Below are 26272 nucleotides of genomic sequence, written 5' to 3'. Positions count from 1 at the left end.
GTGTTGAAATGGGTATGGATTAAATTGAGATTGATATTTACTACTGCAGTCTTCCTGACTACAAAGCAGCAATTGAGGCAAATAGAATGATAAATTATATGACAACACTAGTGAACAAGTGTGAAATGTATTGGTATTTAAAGTGTTTGCTGGTATAAAGGATAGTAAATTTAATGGAAATAGTAAAGCTACAATACAGTTAGGGCCTGATTACAGCAGTGGATGAGAAGGCACAAGCACAGCCTAATGAGTAGCTCATTGAGGATTGACGCCAACATCTCGTCAGTTAGATGTGATGTATTGTGAATAGAGTAGTGGAAACAAACATCTGGAATACAGTTAAAAATGTAATGTACCTGGGTGGATGAACATAGACAGGATGAAAGACATTTTTACTCTGCAAATTTCAGAGAATGGCGATAACGAATTGTTTTGTTTTATTTTTGCAGCATACAATAAAAGCACCAAAGGCCGGGGTAATTGAGAAAATCCTGTACAAAGAAGGCTCTCAAGCTAACCGACATGCCCCACTGGTAAAATTTATGGAAGAAGTTGCCTCACAATGAATTCAACTCGGTTTCTTTTGGTTAATATGCTGCAAAAACTGTGTTTTACAAATACCTTCTGTTTCCTATGCCTGGAGAATGTTTGTAGTTTGTTTTATTCCATGTGTTATTTGGAACATGTGCAATAAGCAAAATTTATAAGCTATAGTCAAAACAATCTACAATAATACCCAGAGTGCAACAGTAGGTAGCATTTGTTAGTTGCATGGTAATTAGACAATGAATTTTGATAATAAAAATACTTGATCAACTGAATCTTGAATACCTGGGAAAATAGTGTTATATTTTGATCTGATGACTACCTTTAACTTCTGACAGTAAACGTATTTATATTAGCCATTATATATAATGTTAATTGGCTTGTCACACTACAGGATTTCTAATTGTTAGTAATTTTTTGTATAGATGTAAATGTCACCATGCTAAATTTAATCTTAAATCTTTAACTTTGGAAATATGTACAAAAACTTCTTTTCTCAATGTTACTACTTGTACTCCACTTTATCTTGAGGTAATTGGATGATTTTTATCTTTACTGCATATGTTTAATACACTATGATCGGAGCATCTGACCATTATAAAAACCCTTTGATTTTTATTCCATTGGTTCAGCACAAAGTGCTAAAGACAGAAAAAAATGCCCCAGAGAGTCAAGTTATCATTAAAGAGTTTGCATGCTCTTAGAAATTAATTGGACCACTTACAATAGTGATATTTTATGCCATTAGCACATCCTATATTGATAATTGGATGTTAAATGGAATGCTGCTCATTTCCTCTAGGCTACTCAGATCCATAATGTAGAGAGAATCCGATGGAGCATTCATCAAGGAATGCAGGGAAGTTCTTTGGCTGCTTGGATGGGTCAGAGGTCAAGTTAGTGATTTCCAATGCAGTCAACAATTAAAGAGGTGAAAGCAACAGCTTAAAAAATAAGCCTAACTAGTCATAGAAAAATATTAATTTATAGCATGTGCTTTATTCAATAACAGGAATAGGTGTAGATTTATTTTTTAATATTTTTATTTTGAGATATGGCATGACCCTTCTGGCTAAATGAGCCCCTGCCACCCACGTGACCAATTAACCTCCTCACTTCAGAGCAACACATACAAAATGCTGGAGGAGCTCAGCAGAGCAGGTGGCATCTTCGGAAAAGGGTGATGGCCTGAAACGTCGACTCTTTTCCGCCTGGCCTGCTGAGATCCTCCAGCATTTTGTATGTGTTGCTCTGGATTTCCAGCATCTACAGATTTTCTCGTGTTTGTGAACCTACTAACTTGTGCATCTTTGGAATTTGGGAGGAAAGCAGAGAACCTGGACTAAACTCACATGGTCACAAATTCCTTATAGGCAGGGGTGGAATTGAACCTGGTTTGCCAATGTTGTAATAGCGTTACATTGTCCACTATACAACCGTGCCACCCTAGTGTGCTCCTGACTTGCCCCTCTCGAAGTCCACAATCAAATCCACAGTCCTGCAAACATTAATGAATCAGGTTTTGCTATTCTGCATGTTTACAAATTATATTGAAAATAAACTCATTTTTTCCTCATTGATCTTGACTCTAAGTAATTGATGAAGCTACTTTTGTGTAAGTTGGGAATAGAAGCAAATGCAAAATGAGCTATTTAACGTGAAATTTATTCATAGAGCATAAAGATATTAGAGCACAGTGCAAGCTCTTCAGACTTGATGTTGTGCCAACCTTTTAACCCTTCCCTCCCACGTTCCTTCAATTTTTTTTTATCATCCATGTGCCTATCTAAGAGACTCTTATCTATCCTTAATGTATCTACCTCAACCATCACCCCTGGCAGTGTGTTCCATACAACCATCACTCTCTGTGTGTAAAAAAAAATCACTTGCCTCTAACTTTCCCCCTTTATTTTTCTCCAATCACCTTAAAAATATGTCTTCATATCTTAGCCATTTCTGCACTGGGGAAAAAGTCTCTGACTGTCCACTTGATCTGTGCCTTTTAACTTTTTGTACACCTCTTCAAGATTCAAGGTTGTTTCATGTCATTTCCAGTGCACAACTGTAAATCCAATAATTGTTACTCTGGATACAATGCAGCATAAAAAAAACCCAACAGGATAAGGAACACAATAAATATAAATACATAAGATAGCTATATACATGGGTTGATTATACATACATAAGGTGGCGCTAGGTACAGGAGTGTCTTACATAAAGTGACTGGCAGGAGATGTTAAAGGAGATGTGGTGGGGTGGGTTAGTAATTCTATTAAGTCACCTCTCATTCTTTGCTCCAAAAAGCCCCAGCTAACTCAGCCTATTACATATCCTCCAATCCAGGCAGTATCCAGGTAAATCTTCTCTGCACCCTCTCTAAAGCTTCCACATCCTTCCTATAATGATGCAACTGGAACTGAACACAATACTTGTAGTGTGGTTGAACCAGCGTTTTATAGGGCTGCAACATTACCTCCAGAATGCAATCCCTCAACTAATGAAGGCCAACACACCTTAACCACCCTATCAAGTTCAATCTGTGGCCAGACAGTCAACGGGAACATGAGAAGAAGAGGCGGCTTCACACAGGTCTGTGAACGAAGATTTTTTAAAAAGCAGCGCTTCATGGGCAGTTTTCAGAGTTTGAACAGCAGCTAATCAGTGAATGGGAGCATGCGAAGAAGAGACAACTTCACACAGGTCCACGATTGAAGATTGAAAAGGTAGCATTTCACAGCAGTTTGAATGGTGGCCTGTCAGTGAATGGGATTCATTAGCAAGGGCGAATAAAAATGAGGCAGGAACAGCAGCAGCAGGAGGAGGAGGAGGCAGGTAACTGGGTGACTGTCAGAAGTAGGAAGGGAAATGGGCAGCCAGTAAAGAGTACCTGGTAGCCATTCCCCTCAATAATAAGTATATCGTTTTGGATACCGTTGAGGGGGACGATCTATGGTGGGGGGGGAGCTGCAGTGACTGGGTCGATGGCACTGAGTCTGGCGCGGTGGCTCGGAAAACGAGAGGTGACGAGGACTGCAGTAGTGGTAAGAGATTCCATAGTCAGAGGAATGGAGATGAGAATCTGTGGAAGCGATAGAGGCACCCAAATGGTATGTTGCCTCCCAGGTGCCAGGGTCAGGGATGTCTTGGATTGGGTCCACGGCACTCTAAAGGGAGATGGTGAGCAGCCTAGAAGCTGTGGTACATATTGGCACCAATGACATAGGTTGGAAAGGCGAGGTGGTCCTGAAGAGAGATTTTATGCAGCTAGGTAGAAAGCTGGAAAGCAGGACCTCCAGGATAGTCATCTCTGGTTTGCTGCCCAGTGAGGATAAGAATAGGAGCACTTGGCAGATGATGTGTGGTTGAGGAACTGGTGCAGGGGGCAGAGGTTCCGATTTCTGGACCATTGGGGCCTCTTCTGGGGAAGATATGACCTATACAAAAGGGATGGGTTACATTTGAACTTGGGAGGACTACTATCCTTCCAAGTAGCTTTGCTAGAACTGTTCAGGGGGGTTAAACTAATTTGGCAGGGGGATGGGAACTGGAGAGGTAGGGCAGAGGATGGGACTGTTAGTTTACAAACAGAAGCACTGTGTAGTGAAACTGCTAGCAAGGAGAGGCTAATGATAGGGCAAAATTGCAGTCAGTGAGAAGAGTTGCAATGTAAAGAGTATAGAATGAGCTGCCAGCACAAGTGATGCGTGCAAGCTCAATTTCAATGTTGAAGAGAAGTTTGGATAGGTACATGGATGGTAGGGATATGGAGGGCTATGGTCTCGGTGTAGGTCAATGGGGGTAAGCAGTTTAGAATCAGAATCAGGTTTATTATCACCATGTGTCGTAAAATTTGTTAACTTTAAAGGGTTTTGGCTTAGGTTAGATGGGCTAAATGGCTTGTTTCTGTGCGGTACTTTTCTATGACTCTTAAAGGGGGGCCAAAATCAAAAAGGGTGATAAATACAGGACTGAAGGTATTATCGTGAAATGCATGCGGTACAGGAAATACGGTAGATGAACATGTAGCACAGTTAAAAAGTGGCAGGTATGACTTTATGAGTATCACCAAGTCGTGGCTGGGGGAAGATTATAGTTGGGAGATCAACACCCAATGATGGATACAGATTGTATTGAAAGGACAGGGAGGTAGGCAGAGAGTTTTGGGATGGCCCTTCTGGTAAAGAAAATTCAAATCCTTAGAAAAGTGACTGGAAGGTGTAGAATCCTTGTGGGGTAGAGCCAAGAAACTGCAATGGTCAAAAGAACCTGATGTGGGTTATATACAGGCCTTCAAACAATTGCCAGCATGTGGGCTCCAAATTACAACGATAGATGAAAAGGCTTGTCAAAAGGGCAATGATACGATAGTCATGGGGTGATTTCAAAATGCAGGTAAATTGGGAAAATCAGCTTGATGCTGGATCCCAAGATAGGGTAATTTGTAAAATGCCTAAAAGATGGCTTTTTAGAGCAGCTTGTGGTTGAGCCTACTATGGTATAGGCTATTCTGGATAGGGTGTTGTGCAATGACCAGAATTGATTAGAGAGTTTAAGGTAAAGAAACCCTTAGGGAACAGTAATCATAATATAATAGAACTGACCCTACAATTTGAGATGGTTAAGCTAAGGTCAGATGTATCAGTATTACAGTGGACTAAAGAGAATTACAGAGGCATGAGCGAGTAGCTGGCCAAAGTTGATTGGAATGGGACATTAGCAGGGATGATGGCAGAGCTGCAATGGCTGGAGATCGGGGAGCAATTTGGAAGACACAGCATAGATAGATCCCAAAGAAAAATAAGTATTCTAAAGGCAGGATGATGTAACTGCGGCTGACAAGGGAAGTCAAAGCCAACATAAAAGTAAAGAAGAGAGCATATAATAGCACAAAAATTAGTGGGAAATTAGAGGACTGGGAACCTTTTAAAAGCCAGCAGAATGCAATTAACAAAGCCACAAGAAGGGAAAAGATGAAATATGAAGCTAAGCCAGCCAATGGCATTAAAGAGGATACTGAAAGTTTCTTCAGACATATAAAGGATAAACGAGAGTCAAGAGTGGATATTGAACCACTGGAAAATGATGCTGGAGAAGTAGTAATGGGAGACAAGGAAATGGCGGATGAATTGAATAAGCATTTTGCGTCAGTCTGACAACACTGGCAATATAACAGAAGTTTGAGAGTGTCATGGGAGCAGACATGAGTGAAGTTCCCATTACTAGGGAGAAGGTGCTTGGGAAACTTAAAAGTCTGAAGGTAGATAAATCACCTGGGCAAGATGGACTACACCCCTGGGTTCTGACAGTGGTAGCTGAAGAGATTGTGGAGGCATTAGTAATGATCTTTCAAGAATCAATAGATTCTAGCATGGTTCCAAAGGACTACAAAATTGCAAATATCATTCTAGTCTTCAAGAAGGGAGAGAGGCAGAAGAAAGGAAGTTATAGGTCAGTTAGTCTAACCACAGTGGTTGGGAAGAAGTTGAGTCGACTATTAAGGATGGAGGTACTTGGAGGCATATGATAAAATAGGCTGAAGTCAGCATGGTTTCCTTAAGGGAAAATCTTGCCTGACATATATGTTAAAATTCTTTGAGGAAATAAAGTGTAGGATAGACAAAAGAGAATCAGTGGATATTGTGTACTTGAATTTTCAGAAGGCCTTTGACAAATTAAGAGCCCATGGAATTACAGGAAAGATGCTAGCATGGGTAGAGCATTGGCTGGTTGGCAGGAGGCAAAGAGTAGGAAATAAGGGAGCCTTTTCTGGTTGGCTGCCATTAAGTAGTGGCATTCCACAGGGACTGGTGTTCAGACCCCTTCTTTTTATGTTATGTATCAATGATTTAGATGATGAAGTTGATGGCTTTGTGGCTATGTTTGTGAATGACACGAAGATAGGTGGAAGGACAGCTACTATTGATGAAGCAGAGAGGCTGCAGAAGGACTTAAAACAGTTTAGAAGAATGGGCAAAGAAGCAATAGATGAATTACAGTGTCAGGAGGTGTATGGTAGAAGAAATAAAAGCATAGAGGTATTTTCTAAATGGAGAGAAAATTCAAAAATCTGAGGTGCAAGGGGACTTGGGAGTCCTCATGCAGGATTCCCTGAGAGTTAATGTACAGGTTGAGTTGGTGGTGAGGAAGGCAAATGCAATGTTAGCATGCATTTTGAGAGGACTAGAATATAAAAACAAGGATGTAATGCTGAGGCTTTATAAGGCACTGATAAGGCCTCACTTGGGATATTGTGAGGAGTTTTGGGCCACTTATCTAAGAAAGGATGTGCTGACATTGGAGAGGGTGCAGAGGAGGTTCCAAGAATGAAAGGGTTACCATATGAGGACTGATTAATTGCTCTGAGTCTGTACTCACTGGAATTCGGAAGAATGAGTGTGGGGGGAGGGGAATCTCATTGAAACCTATCGAATGTCGAAAGGCTTCAGTAGAGTGGATGTGGAGAGAATGTTTCCTATGGTGGAGGAGTCTAGGACCAGAGGACACAGCCTCAGAGTACAGGGGTGTCTATTTAGAACAGATGGGCAGGAATTTCTTTAGCCAGAAAGTGGTGAATCTGTGGAATTAGTTGCCACAGGCAGCTGTGGAGGCCAAATAATTGGATATATTTATAGCAGAGATTGATAAGTTCTTGATTATTCAGGGCATGAAGGGTTATGGGGAGAAGGCAGGAGACTGGGGCTGAGAGGGAAAATGGATCAGCCATGATGAAATGATGCAGCAGACTAGATGGGCCAAATGGCCTAATTCTGCTCCTATATCTTATGGTCTATCAACTTGCGCAGCACCATTGAGGAATTTAATGATGTGGACCCCCAAAACCCTCTATTCCTCTACACTGTTAATAATTCTGTCACTAACTCTGTAATCTGCCTTTAAATTCGGCCTTTCAAAGTGAATCACTTCATACTTTTCAAGGTTGAACTCCATCCGCTATTTCTCAGCCCAGCTCTGCATCCTGTCAATATGCCGGTTTAACCCTCAACAACCTTCCACCCAATCCACAACATAACCAACCTTTGTGTCATCTGCAGACTTACTAACCCACCCTTCCACGCCCTCATCCAAGTCATTTTATAAAGAACACAAAGAACAGAAGTCCCAGAGCAGGTCCTTGCAGAGTGGACAACCTGTGAGATTGCATCCCCTGTAGACCTGTTGTGGTAGTAGGTGAATTGTAGTGCACCCAGGTCCTTGCTCAGGCAGGAGTTAATTCTCGTCTACCGATGTGCCACTGCTGACAGTTGTTGAGGCAGCTCACCTGCTGTTCTTCAGCACCAATATGATCGCTCTTCTTTTGCAACAGGTGGAACCTCAGACCGCACCAATGAGATGTTGAATATGTCCTTGAAACCTTCTCGCTAGTTGGTCAGCATAGGTTTTCAGTGCCTGGCCAGGTACACCATCGGGACCAGGAGAATTCACCCTCCTGAAGGATGTTCTGGCATTGGCCTCTGAGACGGAGATCACAGGGTCACCAAATGCTGTGGGGATTTACACAAATGTAGTGCTATCCTCCCTTTCAATGTGTGCATGAGGCGCATTGTGCTTATCGAGAAGTGAAGCATCAATGTCTGTTTTGCTGGTGTTTCACCAAGTAGGAGGTAATAGCACACATACCCTGCCACAACTGCTGTGCATCCGATTGTCTCTCTAATTTAGTCTTTCAGAAGACTAAGCCTGTATTTCTCCCTGTTACTCTTGATAGTGAGGACGTGGGTGTGGTGAAGACCTACAAGTACCTGGGGGCGCACCTGGATGACAGACTTGAGTGGAGCACCAACAGTGAGGCTGTGTACAAGAAGGGCCAGAGCTTCCTCTACCTTCTGAGGAGACTGAGGTCCTTTGGAGTACGCAGGCATCTCCTTCACATGTTCTACCAGTCTGTTGTTGCCAGTACAAGCTTCTATGTGGTCTGGTGCTGGGGCAGTGCCAGCAACACTGGAGATGCCAATAGGCCCAATAAACTGATTAGAAAGCTTGGCTCTGTTATAGATGTCAAACTGGTCACACTGGAGGCTGTGGTAGAACAAAGACGTTCTGGAAAATCCTGGCAATTCTGTTTCTCACCCTCTGCAAGCCACCTTGGCTGAACAGAAGAGCACTTTTAGTAATGGACTAAGACAAGTGCGCTGCTCCAAAGAGCGCTGAATGATGTTGTTCTTACCCCTGAGCCATTAGGCTCTTTCATGATTCAACCTATAGCCTCCTGATAGACTGTTTGTGGTAACTAATTTTTATTCTTTCTACTTTCCTTTGCATATTTAGATCTGTGCACTTGTAGTACTACTGTGATACTGTAATTTCCTTTGAAATCAATAAAGCATCTGTCTATCTAATTTCACAGCAAATCACCTTCTTTTCACAATGACCACATTCCAGAATCTTAATTTAGAAATTCTTGTTAGATAAAATTAATACTACATATTTAAATGAATGGCAAATGTTGTCACCAATGTTTATTAATTTTTCAGACATTTATTAAACTAAGATGTACAAATGCATATTGTCTAAAGTGCTGCACGAGTTAATAGGTGGGAGTAAATGTTAAAAAAAAAGGAATGGGTCTTCTAGGATTTTGCTCTTATGAAGCATTCAAAGACCACACCTTTTGTCATCGCTTCATTTTTTTCATTACTGTGCTTGGATTTGTTAGTTTTTATTTTCCATTGATTCTTTCTTCTTCCACTCTTTCAAAATCTATTCTCCACAGCCTGCCCACAATCTGAGAGTCTTGATGAAGTTGCTGCCAGATGTGGCTGATCTTATGTAAAATACGCTGATTATGTCTGATTCTAATGCAGCAACCATAAGCATGCTCCCTGCATGTATTTCAGTTCAACTATTTAGAAAAGAAAACATGGCTTTTATCGTACTTTATTTCTCCCATCCCCGAAACACACCTGTTATTTCCTCTTCTTAATCCATGTACAAGGTCAAATTACACAGCACAGCCTAGGCTATGTCTATACAGTACATGGCTACTGCTCTGAAGATGAAAACTGGCACTGCTCATTGTTTCATTATTTTTATTACTGAACCTGATAGTTTTAAATTAGCAGAGAACCTTTTGCTGTTGTTGTGTATTCAACAACTAGGTGATATCGAACAAAATATATTCCGATAAATATTCATGGAATATTTTAACTTGGTTGTAAGATGGATTCTTTCAATGCAAATGAGAATTAAAGTTCTGCAAAATTTCATTTGTGAGAAGCAAAGCTTGCTAAGACCAATGTGGCAATTGTACAATCAACGTCACAATTTAGACAGCGTCTAAACAAGAAGATTGATTTGAGAATCCACAAGTAGTCGAGGCTGTCGTTTCTCCTTTTGAAAATCAAAAACTGCTAGTGCTGGAAAATGCTGGAAACACTCAGCAGGTCAGGCAACATCTATGAAAAGAGCATTCAGGTCAAAGAGCTTTCATCGGACTCTTTTATCTTTTGAATCTGCACCTGCAGAAAATTTCTAATATGAACAACCAGGGTGATTGCACATTTGCTACCTTACTCTGTTTCAAAATTGTCTTTTATTGTGCTTTACTCACTTAAATGGAATTATTTCACCTTTTTTGACATCTTTCACTTTTTTTTTGCCTGGATGTCATATTCAGGATCTGAATTGGATAGATTTGTTTCTATATATACTTTTGCAACAATATGTTTGCAGAATTGATTTTGGTGTAATGATGTAACTGGGGGCTGGGAGAAGCACAACACTAGTTGCTTTCTAGGATTTGGAAATTTCTATCTCTTACTTTTCTAAGTGATGCAATATACTTCTTTATATTAACTATAACAGTTTAATGATTTGGGGGAAATGATAGGCCTTTAGTGGTTTCTTCAGTTTTGTATTTATTTGCTTATTTTTGGTCTATGGCTCTCAGTTACAAGTGACTACTAACCCATTGTCACAGTCATTTTGCTTTTTGCCTCAGTTCACTAATCTGTGACTTGCAATGCCTCCATTTGCAGCTGTGGGGAAAAAAATTGGGCAGGTGCACACAAAGAAGGCACTCACTCTAGCTGCTCTAAATGTTTTATATTCCTGTGACCAAAACACTTTAATTTCTGTGGTCAAAGTAAAGTCACCTACATCTACTCACTCTGAGGAACATCCAATGCCATTTTTGATATCATTTCAGAAAACATTTTGCAACCTCAGCAATTTGAACTCTGCTGCCATGCCATCTCCAGGAGACATCTTCAAGTTCTGCTATAAGGGGGGCATTGAATATGTGTCTAAATTTCAACATTTCAAACTCAAAACATTTTTTGAAAGAACTTGACTTGTGAGGATCAGTGGTCAGAGTGGTATGCTAACTAGTAATGCTTGGGCTGAACTGATGTTTATATCCTAAAAGTGATGAACCAGACAATAGTCAACCCAGCTCACACTTTGTGGATGCACTAAGAGTTGTTGGCTTCATGTCCCTCACGGAGTTGCCAGCATTGCTGCCTGGGATATACTAGGACAACTCAGCTGTAGGTGACAGAAAGCAAGCCCTTCCCCTCCCCTCCAGCATTCTAAAAGTATTATTGAGCCCAGTAATGGAGTGGGATGCCATATGCACCTGTGTCTGATCCCTATTGTATAGTCCAGTGCACAAGTTCAAAAGCCCGGAACACACTGATGCAGGTAGTACCACCAATTCCATTGGTTCTCTGCTGACTGTTGGCTAGCCACCTCCTCAATCCTGTTCATTGATATAGCAAATGTAGTTGTAGAGAAACAAATGGTGCCAAACTCTGTTATAGAGTCATTTCTATCCGAATTGCCTTACTGGATACTTAAAGTAAACTAAAGAGCTTAAGCACTTTTGTGGTTATACAGTCATCTGAAATGCTACGGTAAGCCTTAGCACTTGAAAGAAGTCAGCAGAAAGCTCTTTTTCTTTTTTAACCAAATCTTTATAATGGCCTTTATAAATCAAAGTATTGAGTATAAGAGTTGGAATGTTATGGTGAGGTTGTATAAAGCATTGGCGAGGCCAAGTTTGGAGTATTGTGTGCAGTTTTGATCACCAAATTACAGGAAGGATATAAATAAGGTTGAAAGAGTGCAGGGAAGGTTTACAAGGATGTTGCCGGGACTTGAGAAACTGAGTTACAGAGAAAGGATAAATAGGTTAGGACTTTATTCCCTGGAGCGTAGAAGAATGAGGGGAGATTTGATAGTGGTATATAAAATTATGATGGGTATAGATAGAGTGAATGCAAGCAGGTTTTTTCCACTGAGGCAAGGGGAGAAAAAAACCCAGAGGACATGGGTTAAGGGTGAGGGGGGGAAAAGTTTAAAGGGAACATTGGGGGGGCTTCTTCACACAGAGAGTGGTGGGAGTGTGGAATGAGCTGCCAGACGAGGTGGTAAATGCGGGTTCTTTTTTAACATTTAAGAAAAACTTGGACAGGTACATGGATGAGAGGTGTATGGAGGGATATGGTCCAGATACAGGTCAGTGGGACTAGGCAGAAAAATGGTGCAGCACAGCCAAGAAGGGCCAAAAGGCCTGTTTCTGTGCTGTAATGTTCTATGGTTCTATGGTTCTGTCTCAGACACTTATGGAAGCGTTTTTCTATCCAGTGTCAGACAGGTTCTTGAGCATTTTTAGTTTTCTCCACAGGTCCTAATGCAATGCATTTCTTTGATGTTCAGTAACGGTTCACTTCAAGCTTTGTAATCACTGCATAATTTGCTGATTGAGTCAGTGCTCTATAAATAGCATGGGGACATTTGGAGTTTTTTTATAGTAGTTTTTGTTGATGCATGTCTCAAGTATTTAAGAATCAATGTGAGGTTGTCAGTCTCAAGTTCCATTTTAAGGCATTCATTAGCATTGTGGAGCATTCTTATCACAAGTCAAGCAGTTAGAGAAGTCTGCTCCTTGATTTGCGCCACATTGTCAAATTGAGTTGGTCAGAAAACAGAATCCTACGATAAGGAGGTACGGAAGCCTGAAGGCACGCACTCAGTGATTTAGGAACAACTTCTTCCCCTTCACCATCCTATCTCTAAATGGACATTTAACCTATGAACTCTACCTCACTACTTTTTTATTTCTGTCTTTTTAACTACTTGCTTTAACTTAACTACTTAACAGACATATTATATATACTTACAGTAATTCTGTTTTATTTCTCTATATGTATCATGTGTTTCATTGTACTGCTGCTGTAAAGTTAACAGATGTCATGATATATGCCAGTGATATTAAGCCTGATTGTGATTCTGAATAAGCATGAGGAGTTTTCTTTGAAGTCAGTGTGGTTAAACTGCTTGTGTAAAGATGTGTGACACAAATACACAATGTAAAGATCACACCATGAATGGAAGGGTGTTGAGGTGTGTGGTAGAACAAATGGACCTAGGAATACAGATCCAATTTCAAGATTCCTTAAAAGTAGAGCAGGTAGACAGGGTCATAAAAAGAGCGTTGGGCACGTTGGCCTTCAGAGTACTGAGTCCAGGAGTGGGGATGTTAAGTTCAAGTTGTATAAGTGATTGGTGAGACCTAATTTGGTGAACTGGTAAAGTCTTGGTCAGTAATGTACAAGAACAATAAGATTGAAAGCGTACGGAAAAAATTTACAAGGATGTTGTCAGGACTTGAGGACTTCAGCTATAGGGAAAGATTGTATGGATCAGATTTCATCCCTTGCAGCACAAGGAAATGAGGGTATATTTGAAGACGTATACAAAATTATGAGGGGTTAAGATAGGGTAAAGGCAAGCAGGCTTTTCCCAGTGAGGTTGGGTGAGATTACAATGCGAGGGTAAGGTAAAGCGTGAAATATTTCAGGGGAAACTGAGGGGGAATTTCTTCACTCCAAGGGTAGTGTGAATATGGAAGGAGCTGCCAGCAGAAGTGGTGGATGTAGGATCGATTGTAATATTTAAGAGAAGTTTGGTTAAGTACATGGATGGGAGGAGTATGGTCTAGATGCAGGTCGATGGGACTAGGCAGACTATCAGGACATCACGGCCTAGTTATGCTGAAGGGCCTGTAATGTGCTGTGGTGCTCTATGTGATATCCTATTGATCAACCTTTATTATTATTAATCCTCATGACATTCTCTTGGATTGGGCCTGCATGTTTAATAAAGGGTAATTTAATAATAAGGCAAAGAAGAACAAACAGTTCTGAAAGATTAACCTGACATCTGGCAAGGAATTGTTGAGGTTGCGCAGAATATCCATCAAAATTAGTAGACGGAGGGATGGAGGAAGATGGAAAATAATAATTTGTATTGGTAAAGGGGAAGGTATCACATATATTATGCTTTACTGCAGGAATCATCAGGAGGGGAAATGGGGTAGGGCAGCCAGAGCTGAGTACCCCAGTGGCTGTTCCCCTTAACAAAAGGTATACCGCTTTGGATACTGTTTGGAACAGAATAACCTAACAGAGGAAAGCACAATTGGTCAAGTCTCTGGCACTGAGGGGGAAGAAGGGGCAAACTGTAGTGATAGGGGATGCATGGATTAGGGAAACAGAAAGGAGGTTCTGTGGACGAGAATGAGGCTCTCAGATGGTATGGGTGCCAGGGTCTGGGATATCTCAGATTGAATAAACAGCATTCTTAAGTGAGAGGGTGAGCAGCCAGAGGTCATGGCCCATGTTGGTACCATTGACATGGGTATGAGGGGTGACGAGGTCCTGCCAAGTGAGTTCAGGGAGTTAGGTGCTAAATAAAAGGACGGGGCTCGGTTATATGATCTCAGGATTGCTACCTGTGCCTCTTGATAGTGAGGCCAGAAATAGGAAGATAACACAGTTAACACATTGATAAGGAGATGGTGCAGGAGGGAGAGCTTCAGGCTTTTAGATCATTGGGCTCCCTTCCAGTGAAGGTGGGACCTGTACAGAAGGGGCGGTTTGCACCTGAAATGGAGGGGGGATTAATATCCTAGCGGGAAGGTTTGCTGGTTCTGCACAGAAAGCGGGGGTGGGGGAGGGCTAAACTAGAGTTGCCAGGGGAATGGGAACCAAAGTGCCAGAAAAGATAGTGGAGTGGCTGTGAAGAATGATGTTCTTAAGCCTACATCAAAGTTAGGAGTCAAAAGGTTCAGCGTCATGGAACTGATGTTCCAAGCTGGACATATTTCAATGCAAGGAGTATTGTAGGAAAGGCGGATGACCTTATGAAATGGATCAGAAGGTAGAATTACGATATTTAGCTGTTAGTTAGACTTGGTTGCAAGAGGAGCAGGACTGGCAGCTCAATGTTCTGGGGTTTCATTGTTTTAGATGTGATAGAGAGGGAGAGAATAAAGGGGGAGGGGTGGTGTTTCAAGTCAGGGAAAATGTTACAACAGGACAGACTAGAGAGCTTGTGATTAGAGGGTGAGGCTTTATGGGTGGAACTGAGGAGTAAGAAAGGTATAACCATATCAATAGAATTATATTATAAATCACCCAACAGTCCACAGGATTTAAATTTGTAGAAAGATTGCAGACTATTGCAAGAAACATGAGATTCTGTTAGTAAGTGATTTTAACTTTCCACATATTAACTGGCAGTCCCATGATGTAAAAGGGCTGGGTGGGAAAGAATTTGTCAGATGTGTTCAGGAAAGTTTTCTTGATCAGTTTCCCATTTAGAGAGAGTGCAATATCTCCTATCGGAATGAGACAGGGCAGGTGGCAGAAGCTTGTGTAGGGGATCTCTTTGCATCCAGTGATCATAATGGCATTTGTTTCAGCGTAATTATGGAAAAGGGTGGATCTGGTCCACGAGTTGAGATTCTAAATAGGAGAACATTTTGGTGGTATCAGAAAGGATTTGGCAAGTGTGGCTGTTTTCTGGCAAAGATGTACTTGGTAAGTGGGAGGCCTTCAAAAGTGAAATTCTGACAGTACAGAGTTTTTACGTTCTTGTCAGAATAAATAACAACTGCGTTCACCAGCAACTTTGATGTATGTTGCTTGAATTTCCAGCATCTGCAGAATTCCTGTTGTTTAGGTTTAGGAAAGCTTGGTTTTCAGGTATATTGAGGCCCTTGCTAAGAAGAAGGAGGAGGTGCATATCATTTATAGGCAGGTAAGAACAAATGAGGTACTTGGAGTATTAGAAATGCAAGAGAGCACTTAAGAAGGAAATCAGGGGAGAAGCCAGGGAGTGGTAGTAGATAAAAGCCAAAGAGTGGTAGCAGGCCTTGCTTACTGGAGGCCTGTGACTAGTAGTGTGCTGCAGTGGATGAGGGTTTGATTTCAACATTCCAGAGAAATCTAGAAAGGTACATGGATGGTAGAGGTATGGAGGGCTATGGTCTGGGTGCAGGTCAATAGGAGTAGGCACAGACGGGCGGAACGGACTGTTTCTGTGCAGTAGTGTTCTGTGATTCGATGAAAATTATTGTAAATTTATTTTTAAAAACTGATTTTAATCAAAAATAAATCAATGTAAAAACAATTAAATACAATAGAATTTTGAGCAGTTTACCTATTTATTTGATTCCAATTACCTTTAGCCAAGTAAATATACATTTTCATTTTTATATTATCAAAACCTGAATATTTAAACATAAGTTTAAAAACTCTTTTGAATATCTATACCCATAGAAAATTAGTCGTGAGAAAAATGATGTGATATTTTTACAAGTTCTTTATAAGCTGTAATTTTTCCATTATTCCAGATTATGAAGGCAAATGATAGGGTTCACTCAAATAATATTTACTTGTTGCTTTGATGATTTCATTTCGGGAACTTATGTTCTTAGAATGTTTCTAGATATTTAAATGTTACTTGGGAAAAATCATTAATATAGTATCTAAGACCTTACTGTTGAAAATGCAACCCACGGTTCATAGAACATTTCTAAGCACGGATTAATGCAGCTGACATAGGAAATATTGTGTGGGTAGTCAGAGGCTTTTTCCCAGGGCTGAAATGGTTAACGTGAGAGGGCACAGTTTTAAGCTGCTTGGAAGTAGTTACAGAGGAGATGTCAGGGGTAGGTTTTTTTACACAGAGTGATGAGCAGGTGGAATGGGCTGCCGGCGACATTGGTGGAGGCAGATACGATAGGGTCTTTTAAGAGACTCTTGGATAGGTACATGGAGCCTAGAAAAATAGAGGGCTATGGGTAACCTGAGGTAATTTCTAAAGTAAGTACATGTCTGGCACAGCATTGTGGGCCGGAAGGCCTGTATTGTGCTGTAGGTTTTCTATGTTTCTATTGTGAGGTGTAAATGAGAGTTTGCTTAATGATGTTTAAATGTTAAAAAATATCACATTATAGGAGTGGGGGGGGGGTGTTGCTGAGAGATAACAGTTGTAGGCTTTAGTTCCTAACAGAGGATGGCATGAATAAAAAAATAAAAGGTAATTCAGATTCAAGAATGGAAGAAATGTAACATTCTTGAAAGAAGTGCACAGGACTGGAGAAAAAGGTGAAATAGTTGGCCAGTAATGTAATGAGAACAGAATTGAGATAGGAACAAAAGGAAAATGAATGAGGGCAGATTGGAATAATGCAAAACCAGGGAAAATGAAGAGAAGGTCTTAGGAGATGTTTGGCTTTGTTGCTGAGAGGAAGGAATGACGAAGAAGTTCCATGCATTGCTCATCCCACCGGATATTAGGGGTAAGAAAAGAGATGATGAATTTAAAGTAGATCAAACTAAGGCAGGTAGCGGGGGATGTGGATCTCCCTGCTTCACTGGATTCTCCAGAATCAATGGGATCTTTAGTATGGGTGAACTAAGTCAGATGTTTAATGGTTAAAATGGTTATTCAACTGCGCATAATGAAACGTGGTGCTCTCTCAGTGTGCTAGGGTGCATTGTTATACTTTGAATCTTTGCATATGGTCAGCGCTGATAATAGGAAACATAAGCTTTGTTGTTCCTTTCTGTTTCCGTGTAGACTGCTGTTGGTGCAGTATTTTAAAAGTCAAATTATTTGAACAAAGTTATAACTTGATATGGAAATAGGGACAATGACCATGTTAAAAACAACTGGAACTATCAGTAGCTAGAGATAGTGTTGAAGTAACTGTCGTCACTGATAACAAAATAAAATAAATAAAATCATTGAGCCCAGAACACACACACACTCTTAAGACTCAAACATTCTTTTTTATTTTACTTGTGCACAAGGAAAACAGCATGGGCCCCTGTCACCCACGCTGCTCTGAAGTCTGAACAGAGTACTGCTACTTTTGTATAGAATTGACTTATCTGTAACGGATATTAATCATTGTAAATTGTATATCTTTGAATTCCTTACTGGCAAGATCAATCGCCATTCACAATAGAGATGTTAAAGTCAATCAAAGCTTCAAGAAGACAGCCGATGTTTTGAACAACTAAGGCTCTATGTTTTTCTTTACTAAATTTTGAAGTTAGTAAAGAAAAACATAGAGCTTTAGTTGTTCGAAACTTCCTCTCTATGTCCACTCTATCTAGGCCTTTCAATATTTGGTGGGTTTGAATATGATCCCCCTCATTCTTCTAAACTCCAGCGACTAAAGGCCCTAAGACATCAAAACCTTCTCATATGTTAACTCTTTTATTCTTGTGATCATTCTCATCAACTTCCTCAAGATCCTCTCCAATGCCAAAGCATGCTTTCTTAGATATGGACCCTAAAACTCTCTAAATGTGGTATGACCAATTCCTCAGCAAAAGCCTCAGCATTGCATCCTTGCTTTTATATTCTAGAGACTTGAACTGAATGCTAACATTGTACATGCATTCCTTACTAGCAACTCAGTCTGCACTAAATTCCCAAATCATCTCTGATTTTGGAATTTACTCCCCATTTAGAAAATAGTCTATCCCTTTTAAGGTGCATGACCATGCACTTCCCTGTGTTGTATTCTACCTACCATGTCTTTGTCCATTCTCCCAATCTGTCCAAGCCCTTCTGCAAACTTCCTACCTGCCCCTCCAGCTAACTTTGTACTATTCACAAACTCAGTTCCAAAGCCATCAATTCTGTCAACCAGATTATTAACATATGATGTGAAAAGTAGTGGATCCCAACCCCGAACCCTGAAGAAATCCTATAATCACTGGCAGCCAGCCAGAAAAAGCTCCCTTTACTCCCACTGTGCCTCCTGCCAGTCAGGCAATCTTCTGTCCATGCTAGGATCTTTTCTGTAATACCATGGACTCTTATCTTGCTTAACAGCCTCATGTGCAGCACCTTCTCAAAGGCCTTCTGAAAATCCAATGTGCCCTTAAAGGAAATCTTGCTGGCTTTGGTCTATTTTATCATGTGCCTCCAAGTTCCTGAAACCTCATCCTTAATAATGGACTCCAACACCCTGTTCACTAGTGAAGTCAGGCTAAATGGTCTATAATTTCTTCTCTTTTGCCTCTCTCCATCAGTACCCTCCCCACCATCAGGGGCATCCTCAAAAGGTGGTACCTCAAGAAACAGCATTCATCATTAAGACCATAAGACCATAAGACAAACGAGCAGAAGTCACCCATTCAGCCCATCGACTCTGCTCCGCCATTTTATCATGAGCTGATCCATTCTCCCATTTAGTCCCACTCCCTCGCCTTCTCACCATAACCTTTGATGCCCTGGCTACTCAGATACCTATCAATCTCTGCCTTAAATACACCCAATGACTTGGCCTCCACTGCCGCCCGTGGCAACAAATTCCATAGATTCACCACCCTCTGGCTAAAAAAAATTGTTAACCCTCTCATTCCTGGAATCATTCTAGTGAATCTTCTCTGTACCCTCTCCAATGTCAGCACATCCTTTGTTAAATAAGCAGACCAAAACTGCCCACAGTACTCCAAGTGAGGTCTCACCAGCGCCTTATGGAGTCTCAACATCACATCCCTGCTCCTAGACTCTACTCCTCTAGAAATGAATGCCAACATTGCATTCGCCTTCTTCACCACCGACTCAACCTGGAGGTTAACATTAAGGGTATCCTGCACGAGGACTCCCAAGTCCCGTTGCATCTCAGAACTTTGAATTCTCTCCCCATTTAAATAATAGTCTGCCCATTTATTTCTTCTGCCAAAGTGCAGAACCATACACTTTCCAACATTGTATTTCATTTGCCACTTCTTTGCCCATTCTTCCAATCTATCCATAGAACCATAGAACCATAGAAACTACAGCACAGAAACAAGCCCTTTGGCCCTTCTTGGCTGTGCCGAACCATTTTCTGCCTAGTCCCACTGACCTGCACACGGACCATATCCCTCCATACACCTCCCATCCATGTATCTGTCCAATTTATTCTTAAATGTTAAAAAAGAACCCGCATTTACCACCTCGTCTGGCAGCTCATTCCATACTCCCACCACTCTCTGTGTGAAGAAGCCCCACATAATGTTCCCTTTAAACTTTTCCCCCCTCACCCTTAACCCATGTCCTCTGGTTTTTTTCTCCCCTTGCCTCAGTGGAAAAAGCCTGCTTGCATTCACTCTATCTATACCCATCATAATTTTATATACCTCTATCAAATCTCCCCTCATTCTTCTACGCTCCAGGGAATAAAGTCCTAACCTATTCAACCTTTCTCTGTAACTGAGTTTCTCAAGTCCCGGCAACATCCTTGTAAACCAAGTCTCTCTGCAGACTCTCTGTTTCCTCAGCACTACCGGCCCCTCCACCTATCTTCGTATCATCAGCAAACTTAGCCACAAAGCCATCTATTCCATAATCCAAATCGTTGATGTACAATGTAAAAAGAAGTGGCCCCAACACAGATCCCTGTGGAACACCACTGGTAACCGGCAGCCAACCAGAATAGGATCGCTTTATTCCCGCTCTCTGTTTCCTGCCAATCAGCCAATGCTCTATCCATGTATGTAACTTTCCCGTAATTCCACGGGCTCTTATCTTGTTAAGTAGCCTCGTGTGGCACCTTGTCAAAGGCCTTCTGAAAATCCAAATATACAACATCCACTGCATCTCCCTTGTCTAGCCTACTTGTAATTTCCTCAAAAAATTGTAATAGGTTTGTCAGGCAGGATTTTCCTTTAAGGAATCCATGCTGTGTTCTGCCTATCTTGTCATATGCCTCCAGGTACTCTGTAACCTCATCCTTGACAATCGACTCCAACAACTTCCCAACCACCGATGTCAAGCTAACAAGTCTATAATTTCCTTTTTGCTTCCTTGCCTCCTTCTTAAATAGTGGAGTGACATTTGCAATCTTCCAGTCTTCCGGAACCATGCCAGAATCTATTGACTTTTGAAAGATCATTGCTAATGCCTCTGCAATCTCCACAGCTACTTCCTTCAGAACACAAGGGTGTATTCCATCTGGTCCAGGAGATTTATCTACCTTTAGACTATTCAGCTTCCTGAGTACTTTCTCTGTCGTAATTGCGACTGCGCACACTTCTCTTCCCTGCCACCCTTGAGTGTCCGGTATCCTGCTGATGTCTTCCTCAGTGACTCGTTGAGTTCCTCTGCCAGCTCCTTATCTCCCATTACAATTTCTCCAGCATCATTTTCTATCAGTCCTATATCTACTCTCACCTGTCTGTTACTCTTTATATACTTGAAAAAGCTTTTAGTATCCTCTTTGATATTATTTGCTAGCTTCCTTTCATAGTTAATCTTTCCCCTGTTAATGACCTTCTTAGTTTCCTTTTGTAAGCTTTTAAAAGCTTCCCAATCCTCTGTCTTCCCACTAATTTTTGCTTCCTTGTATGCCCTCTCCTTTGCTTTAACTTTGGCTTTGACTTCTCTTGTCAGCCACGGTTGCATCCTTTTTCCATTCGAAAATTTCTTCTTTTTTGGAATATACCTGTCTTGCACCTTCCTCACTTCTCACATAAACTTCAGCCACTGCTGCTCTGCCGTCCGTCGCACCAGTGTCCCTTTCCAGTCAACTTTGGCCAGTTCCTCTTTCAGGCCACTATAATTTCCTTTACTCCACTGAATTACCGACACATCAGATTTCAGCTTCTCTTTTTTAAATTTCACAGTGAACTCAATCATGTTATGATCACTGCCTCCTAAGGGTTCCTTCACCTCAGTCTCTCTAATCACCTCTGGTTCATTACACAATACTCAATCCAGTACAGCCGATCCCCTAGTGGGCTCAACAACAAGCTGTTCTAAAAAACCATCTTGCAGACATTCTACAAATTCTCTCTCTTGAGATCCAGTGCCGACCTGATTTTCTCAATCCACTCGCATGTGAAAATCCCCCACAATTATCATAACACTGCCCTTCTGACAAGCCTTTTCTATTTCCTGTTGTAATTTGTAGTCCACATCACTGCAGCTATTTGGAGGCCTGTATATAACTGCCATCAGGGTCCTTTTACCCCTGCGATTTCTTAGCTCAAGCCATAAAGATTCTGCACCTTCCGATCCTATGTCACCTCTTTCTAATGATTTAATATCATTTCTTACCAATAAAGCCACGCCACCCCCTCTGCCTACCGTCCTATCCTTCTGATACACCGTGTATCCTTGGATGTTCAGCTCCCAGAGACATGCATCCTTTGGCATTCCGAATATGCCCTCTCCTCATTGCTACCATCAGGAAGGAAGGACAGGAGCCTGAACACCCACAATCACCGTTTTGGGAACAGATTCTTCCTCACCCATCAGATTTCTGAACAGTCATGAACAATACCTCACTATCCCTCTTTTGCATTACAGTATTTATAAATTTGCTTGTTTATTATTCTAACATAATTTTTCTGTCTTGCACACTACTGCTGTCACAAAATAACAAATTTCATGGCATATGTCAATAATAATAAAATTGATCCAGAGTATATTATTTATAGAATATCTTGTGACTGATAATGTAAATAAATGTTATATATGTTTGCTTTAAAATGCCTTTCTATGTGTTCCCCACTTGTGTAGTAATTAGCCTTTTAAGAACAACAGTGAGATCTTATGAGATTATATTTTTACCTGATCTGTACTCAGTTCCCTCTGCAGCCTGGAATAAATATGTTACTTCTGGTAATCCTCTTCTAATCTAAGAAACTATAGTGGTTGTTGTGTGCACCAGCCCCTCGTGGCGCTGAGTTGCCTGCTGCAGCTGGCCAGTGGAGGAGATGTCAGAGATGGTGTATGAGAGAGCAGAGGCACATGGGCACGCTGGAGTCCATGCTGCGCTGGGGACTGACCCTCTCCTCGGTGCTGTTCTCCAGTGTTCGCTCGCTGGAAGACAAGCTGGATTGCATTCCTCTGCAGCTGCACTGGTGCGCTGAGAAATGCTGTGTGCTTGTTCTTACAGAAACATGGCTTCAGGACAACATCACATGCACAATCAAACTGCAGGCCATGACACTCATGGACTTAGGCTATATTTTTGTGACTTATTCTGCGATTGTAATTATAATTGTGTGTGACTATTGGTCCTACGTTTTTTCACCCTAGCCGCAGAGGAAAGCTGTTTCATTTGGCTGTATCCATGTGTATGGTGGAATGACAATTGAACTTGAATAATACGCACTGACAGCACAAGTGAAAACAGCAATCAGTGACCCTGAATTTTGCTGCTTGTCAGTCATATATCTAAGAAGAGAAACACTATCTTTACACTACATATTTAAATTAAATTTTGAAGTAAATTGATCCAGTGTTGATGTAATGGCATTGAGAAGGTTTTCTCAGAGAAAATGATTTTGGCAAATCTAATTGTAAAGGGAATGCAGAGGGAAAGATAATACATAATTTTTATTGCAATGTGATCTGCAGTTGATTGACCAATCTAGTTATCAGTGATAAATGGTATTGCATCACATCTGCCCGACAAGATTATTGGTAAATGTATTCCGTTGTAAACACTGCTTTAAATCGATAATTGGAATGAAGGCATTGAGAGCTATGACCCATAAAAAACTGCTTTAAAGGATTTTTATGCAAGAAGAGTTTCAGTAAAAATATAAATCTTGAATCTAAAATTACCATTTCCTTGGTGTATATAAAACGCTAAAATATTAAATGACCTCATATTACAGATATAACAAAATCCTTTATATTGTGTGGATTTTTAGGGGGTAAAAAAGCTTGATAATGGTGGTGAAGAAATTTGTATGACATCAGTGGCTCTCAATAGTACTCTACGGTTAGATTTTGAAGTGACTGAAGGGTCAGCATAACTATATGCCTTGTACTTCCATGATTTTGTTTTGCAAGAAGCTGTGGGACTTGTACATTGGTTCCATGCTGAGGCTGCACTTTCAGTGTTGGATTCAACAGCAGGGTAGGACTTTCGTTCATATCCATAATGTTCAGCTACACTAACTGATTCCTCAGGCTGACAGCAGATGTCGGGATAACCACCTTCTCTTTCAGTCATGACAACAGGCTGCGATCTTGGTGGAATTCCTTTTAGCTTTTGTTTCTTGTATAAGTCTGTACGTGACTCAGAGTTTCTAGTTTGTGAAATTGTTGCCTCTGCAATTTCTAGCCGTGATTTTGGAGGCTGCTGCTCTTGCACAATTGTGAGTGACACAGCTGTGTTGACTGAGTCACAGGCGTGCTGGGAGATATTTCTGTACAGATTATCCCCCCGTTCCTCCGCTTTTGACTCACTCTCTGGCAGTACTTGAGTTCTGGTGGAGAATGCTGACTCTGAGCTTTGATGAATCTTCTTCAGCTTTTGCTTTTCACAGGAGTCAGTGAATGGCTGCAAACCTCCGATTTGTGAACTGGCAGTTTTCTCTGTGTTTATATTCTGAATTTGCAGACGTTGGTCCTCATTGTATTTCATTTGATTATCTTCTTTCTTTCCTATTAACCTATTTTGAGGGAAGATTGGAATTTTAGATAGGTCAGTCTCGGAATTTTGTGTGGCCCCTTTCACTGATTTATTTTCGCTCAAGTAGACAATTGGTTTGAAGCTCTTCATTTCTGACATTGAATTTTCCACCTTTTTTGACAATGTTCGTGGAGAAAGCCCCTTTGTCATGGCATTGTGATCTTTATCATCAATAGCAAACTGATTAGACTGATAGAGCATGTATTTGTACTCTTCATCCTCTTGAATGTTTTCATGCTGTTTACCATTTGGCAATATTGGAATTTCTGTAGAGAAGTCGTCTTTTGGCTTTAGCAAAATATTTTTTTGTGTGGGTTTCTTAGATGTGTCAGAGAATAATTCTAGGCTGGATGTTGATGATTTTGTTGTTTCCTCTGTACTACCTTTCACTGTTTGTGGTGGATTTCCCTCTGTGTTATCTTCAGTGACCTGCAGTAGAGAGTGAGGAAAATCAATAACTTCATTGGTATCTCTTCTTGGAGGACTCCTTTCAGATGGATTTAATTCTGAAATACTTAATGAAGAGCCTGTAATTAATTTGTGTGGAGGATGCTTCTGATCTAGACTTGCAGCAACATTTTCATTACTGTTTTGAATCTCATTGTGGATGGTCGATTTAGTCGATTTATCAGCTGGGATTTCTGTATCTGAGTATAATATTTCAGCAACAGTTTGCACCGATGGTTCGGGTAAAGTAACTTCGTTCTCATTGGAAGAACCTAGTTGCATGTCCACATCAGCTTCTCTGGCAGACTCTGAAAATGTGTCATTGGATTTGTCTGTAAGAAATGGCTGCTTCCCAGCAGATTCCAGAGAGTCTGAACAAAGCTCTGTGGTACTGTTTTCCATAGTGGACTGTTTAAGAGTAGTATCTTCATTGTTAAGAACTGTAGGTTCACATTCTTGCTGAACCCCCAAATCTATAGTTTTGTGCATTTTGGTAAAATTATCTACCATGGAAAATTCAGGACTGGGACTGTGAGGTTGTGGAGCTGAGGCATCATTTTCAGTAGTTGGTTTTCCCTGACTACCATCTACCTTTTCAACTTCTGGCATTTCACATTTCTGTTCTGCCATCATGTCCAAACCATTATGCACTTCAGTGAAGTTGGTGTCTCTTTTGCCCACTGTGGGAAGGTTCTCTGCAACACCTTTCACATCTGCAGCAGTGTTAGATTCTCCTGAAACTGTTTTTGTCTTGGATACAGGAAGTTCTAGCTTCTCCAGTTTATTCTGAAAACCAGTCTTTGTAAACCTTGACTGCAGGAGCTGAAATTTAGTTGGTCGAAGCTTTCCTTCAGTTTTAGATGCTTTTTCTTTAATGCTGTTCTGCTTTGTAGCAATTGTATCTGTTAACCCGACAGACTTGTCAGTACTTGTTTCTTTCACCTTTTCCAGATGAGCTATGTAATTGATCAGATTGTTAATTTCATCAGATGTGCGCTTGTTCACGAACGTTCTGGCAATTTGACGCACATCTATACTCTCATCCCTCTGAGTGCAATCTGCACTGTGACATAAGGATCTGCAACAAAATAATGAATGACTGACTAACTAGATTTGAACAAATGAAAAATAACAAAAAATGGATGAGAAGTAAATGGTTAGCAGAAAACAAATTACATTGCAGGAAAATGTAGAAATAGCAGCAGAGAAAGTAGAACAAACTATGGCTTTTTCTGCAAATAACCACAAATAAAAGAGTTATTAGAGATGGGATTGTTAGTGATATTAAGGCAACTTAAGCAAGTCTATAACATAGTAAATAAACATTCTTGAAAATGTAACTAACATCATCAGCAAGAGAATAACGCTTTTTCCAGGCTTGTTTTATTTCATTTCATGCGGTTAACTATTGTTTATTACCTTTCGTAAGTGTTTTATGGGAATTTACACATAATGTTACTTTCTTTTTGATTGTTAATATCAAATTTTAAATAAAACATTTGCTATCCTGAAGGATATATGTAAATATGTGCC

At 40.7% G+C, this 26272-nt stretch overlaps 2 protein-coding genes across 2 annotated transcripts in view; one reads left to right on the top strand and one right to left on the bottom strand.

The window, feature by feature from the left end:
- The window catches only part of mccc1 (methylcrotonyl-CoA carboxylase subunit), an 80394-nt gene extending 78279 nt beyond the window's left edge, over positions 1–2115 (top strand). Inside the window, exon 19 of the mRNA XM_063045668.1 lies at positions 450–2115. Coding sequence (XP_062901738.1) covers positions 450–566 — 117 coding nt within the window. The 3' untranslated portion in view covers positions 567–2115. The remainder of the gene's footprint in view (positions 1–449) is intronic.
- Positions 2116–16019: 13904 nt separating this feature from the next.
- The window catches only part of LOC134345265 (uncharacterized), a 38362-nt gene continuing 28109 nt past the window's right edge, over positions 16020–26272 (bottom strand). Inside the window, exon 8 of the mRNA XM_063045665.1 lies at positions 16020–25817. Coding sequence (XP_062901735.1) covers positions 23522–25817 — 2296 coding nt within the window. The 3' untranslated portion in view covers positions 16020–23521. The remainder of the gene's footprint in view (positions 25818–26272) is intronic.

Source organism: Mobula hypostoma, chromosome 4, assembly GCF_963921235.1.
Source record: "Mobula hypostoma chromosome 4, sMobHyp1.1, whole genome shotgun sequence".
NCBI lineage: Eukaryota > Metazoa > Chordata > Chondrichthyes > Myliobatiformes > Myliobatidae > Mobula > Mobula hypostoma.
Note: the sequence above shows the minus strand (reverse complement) of the source record. Positions and strands in the feature narration are given on the sequence as shown.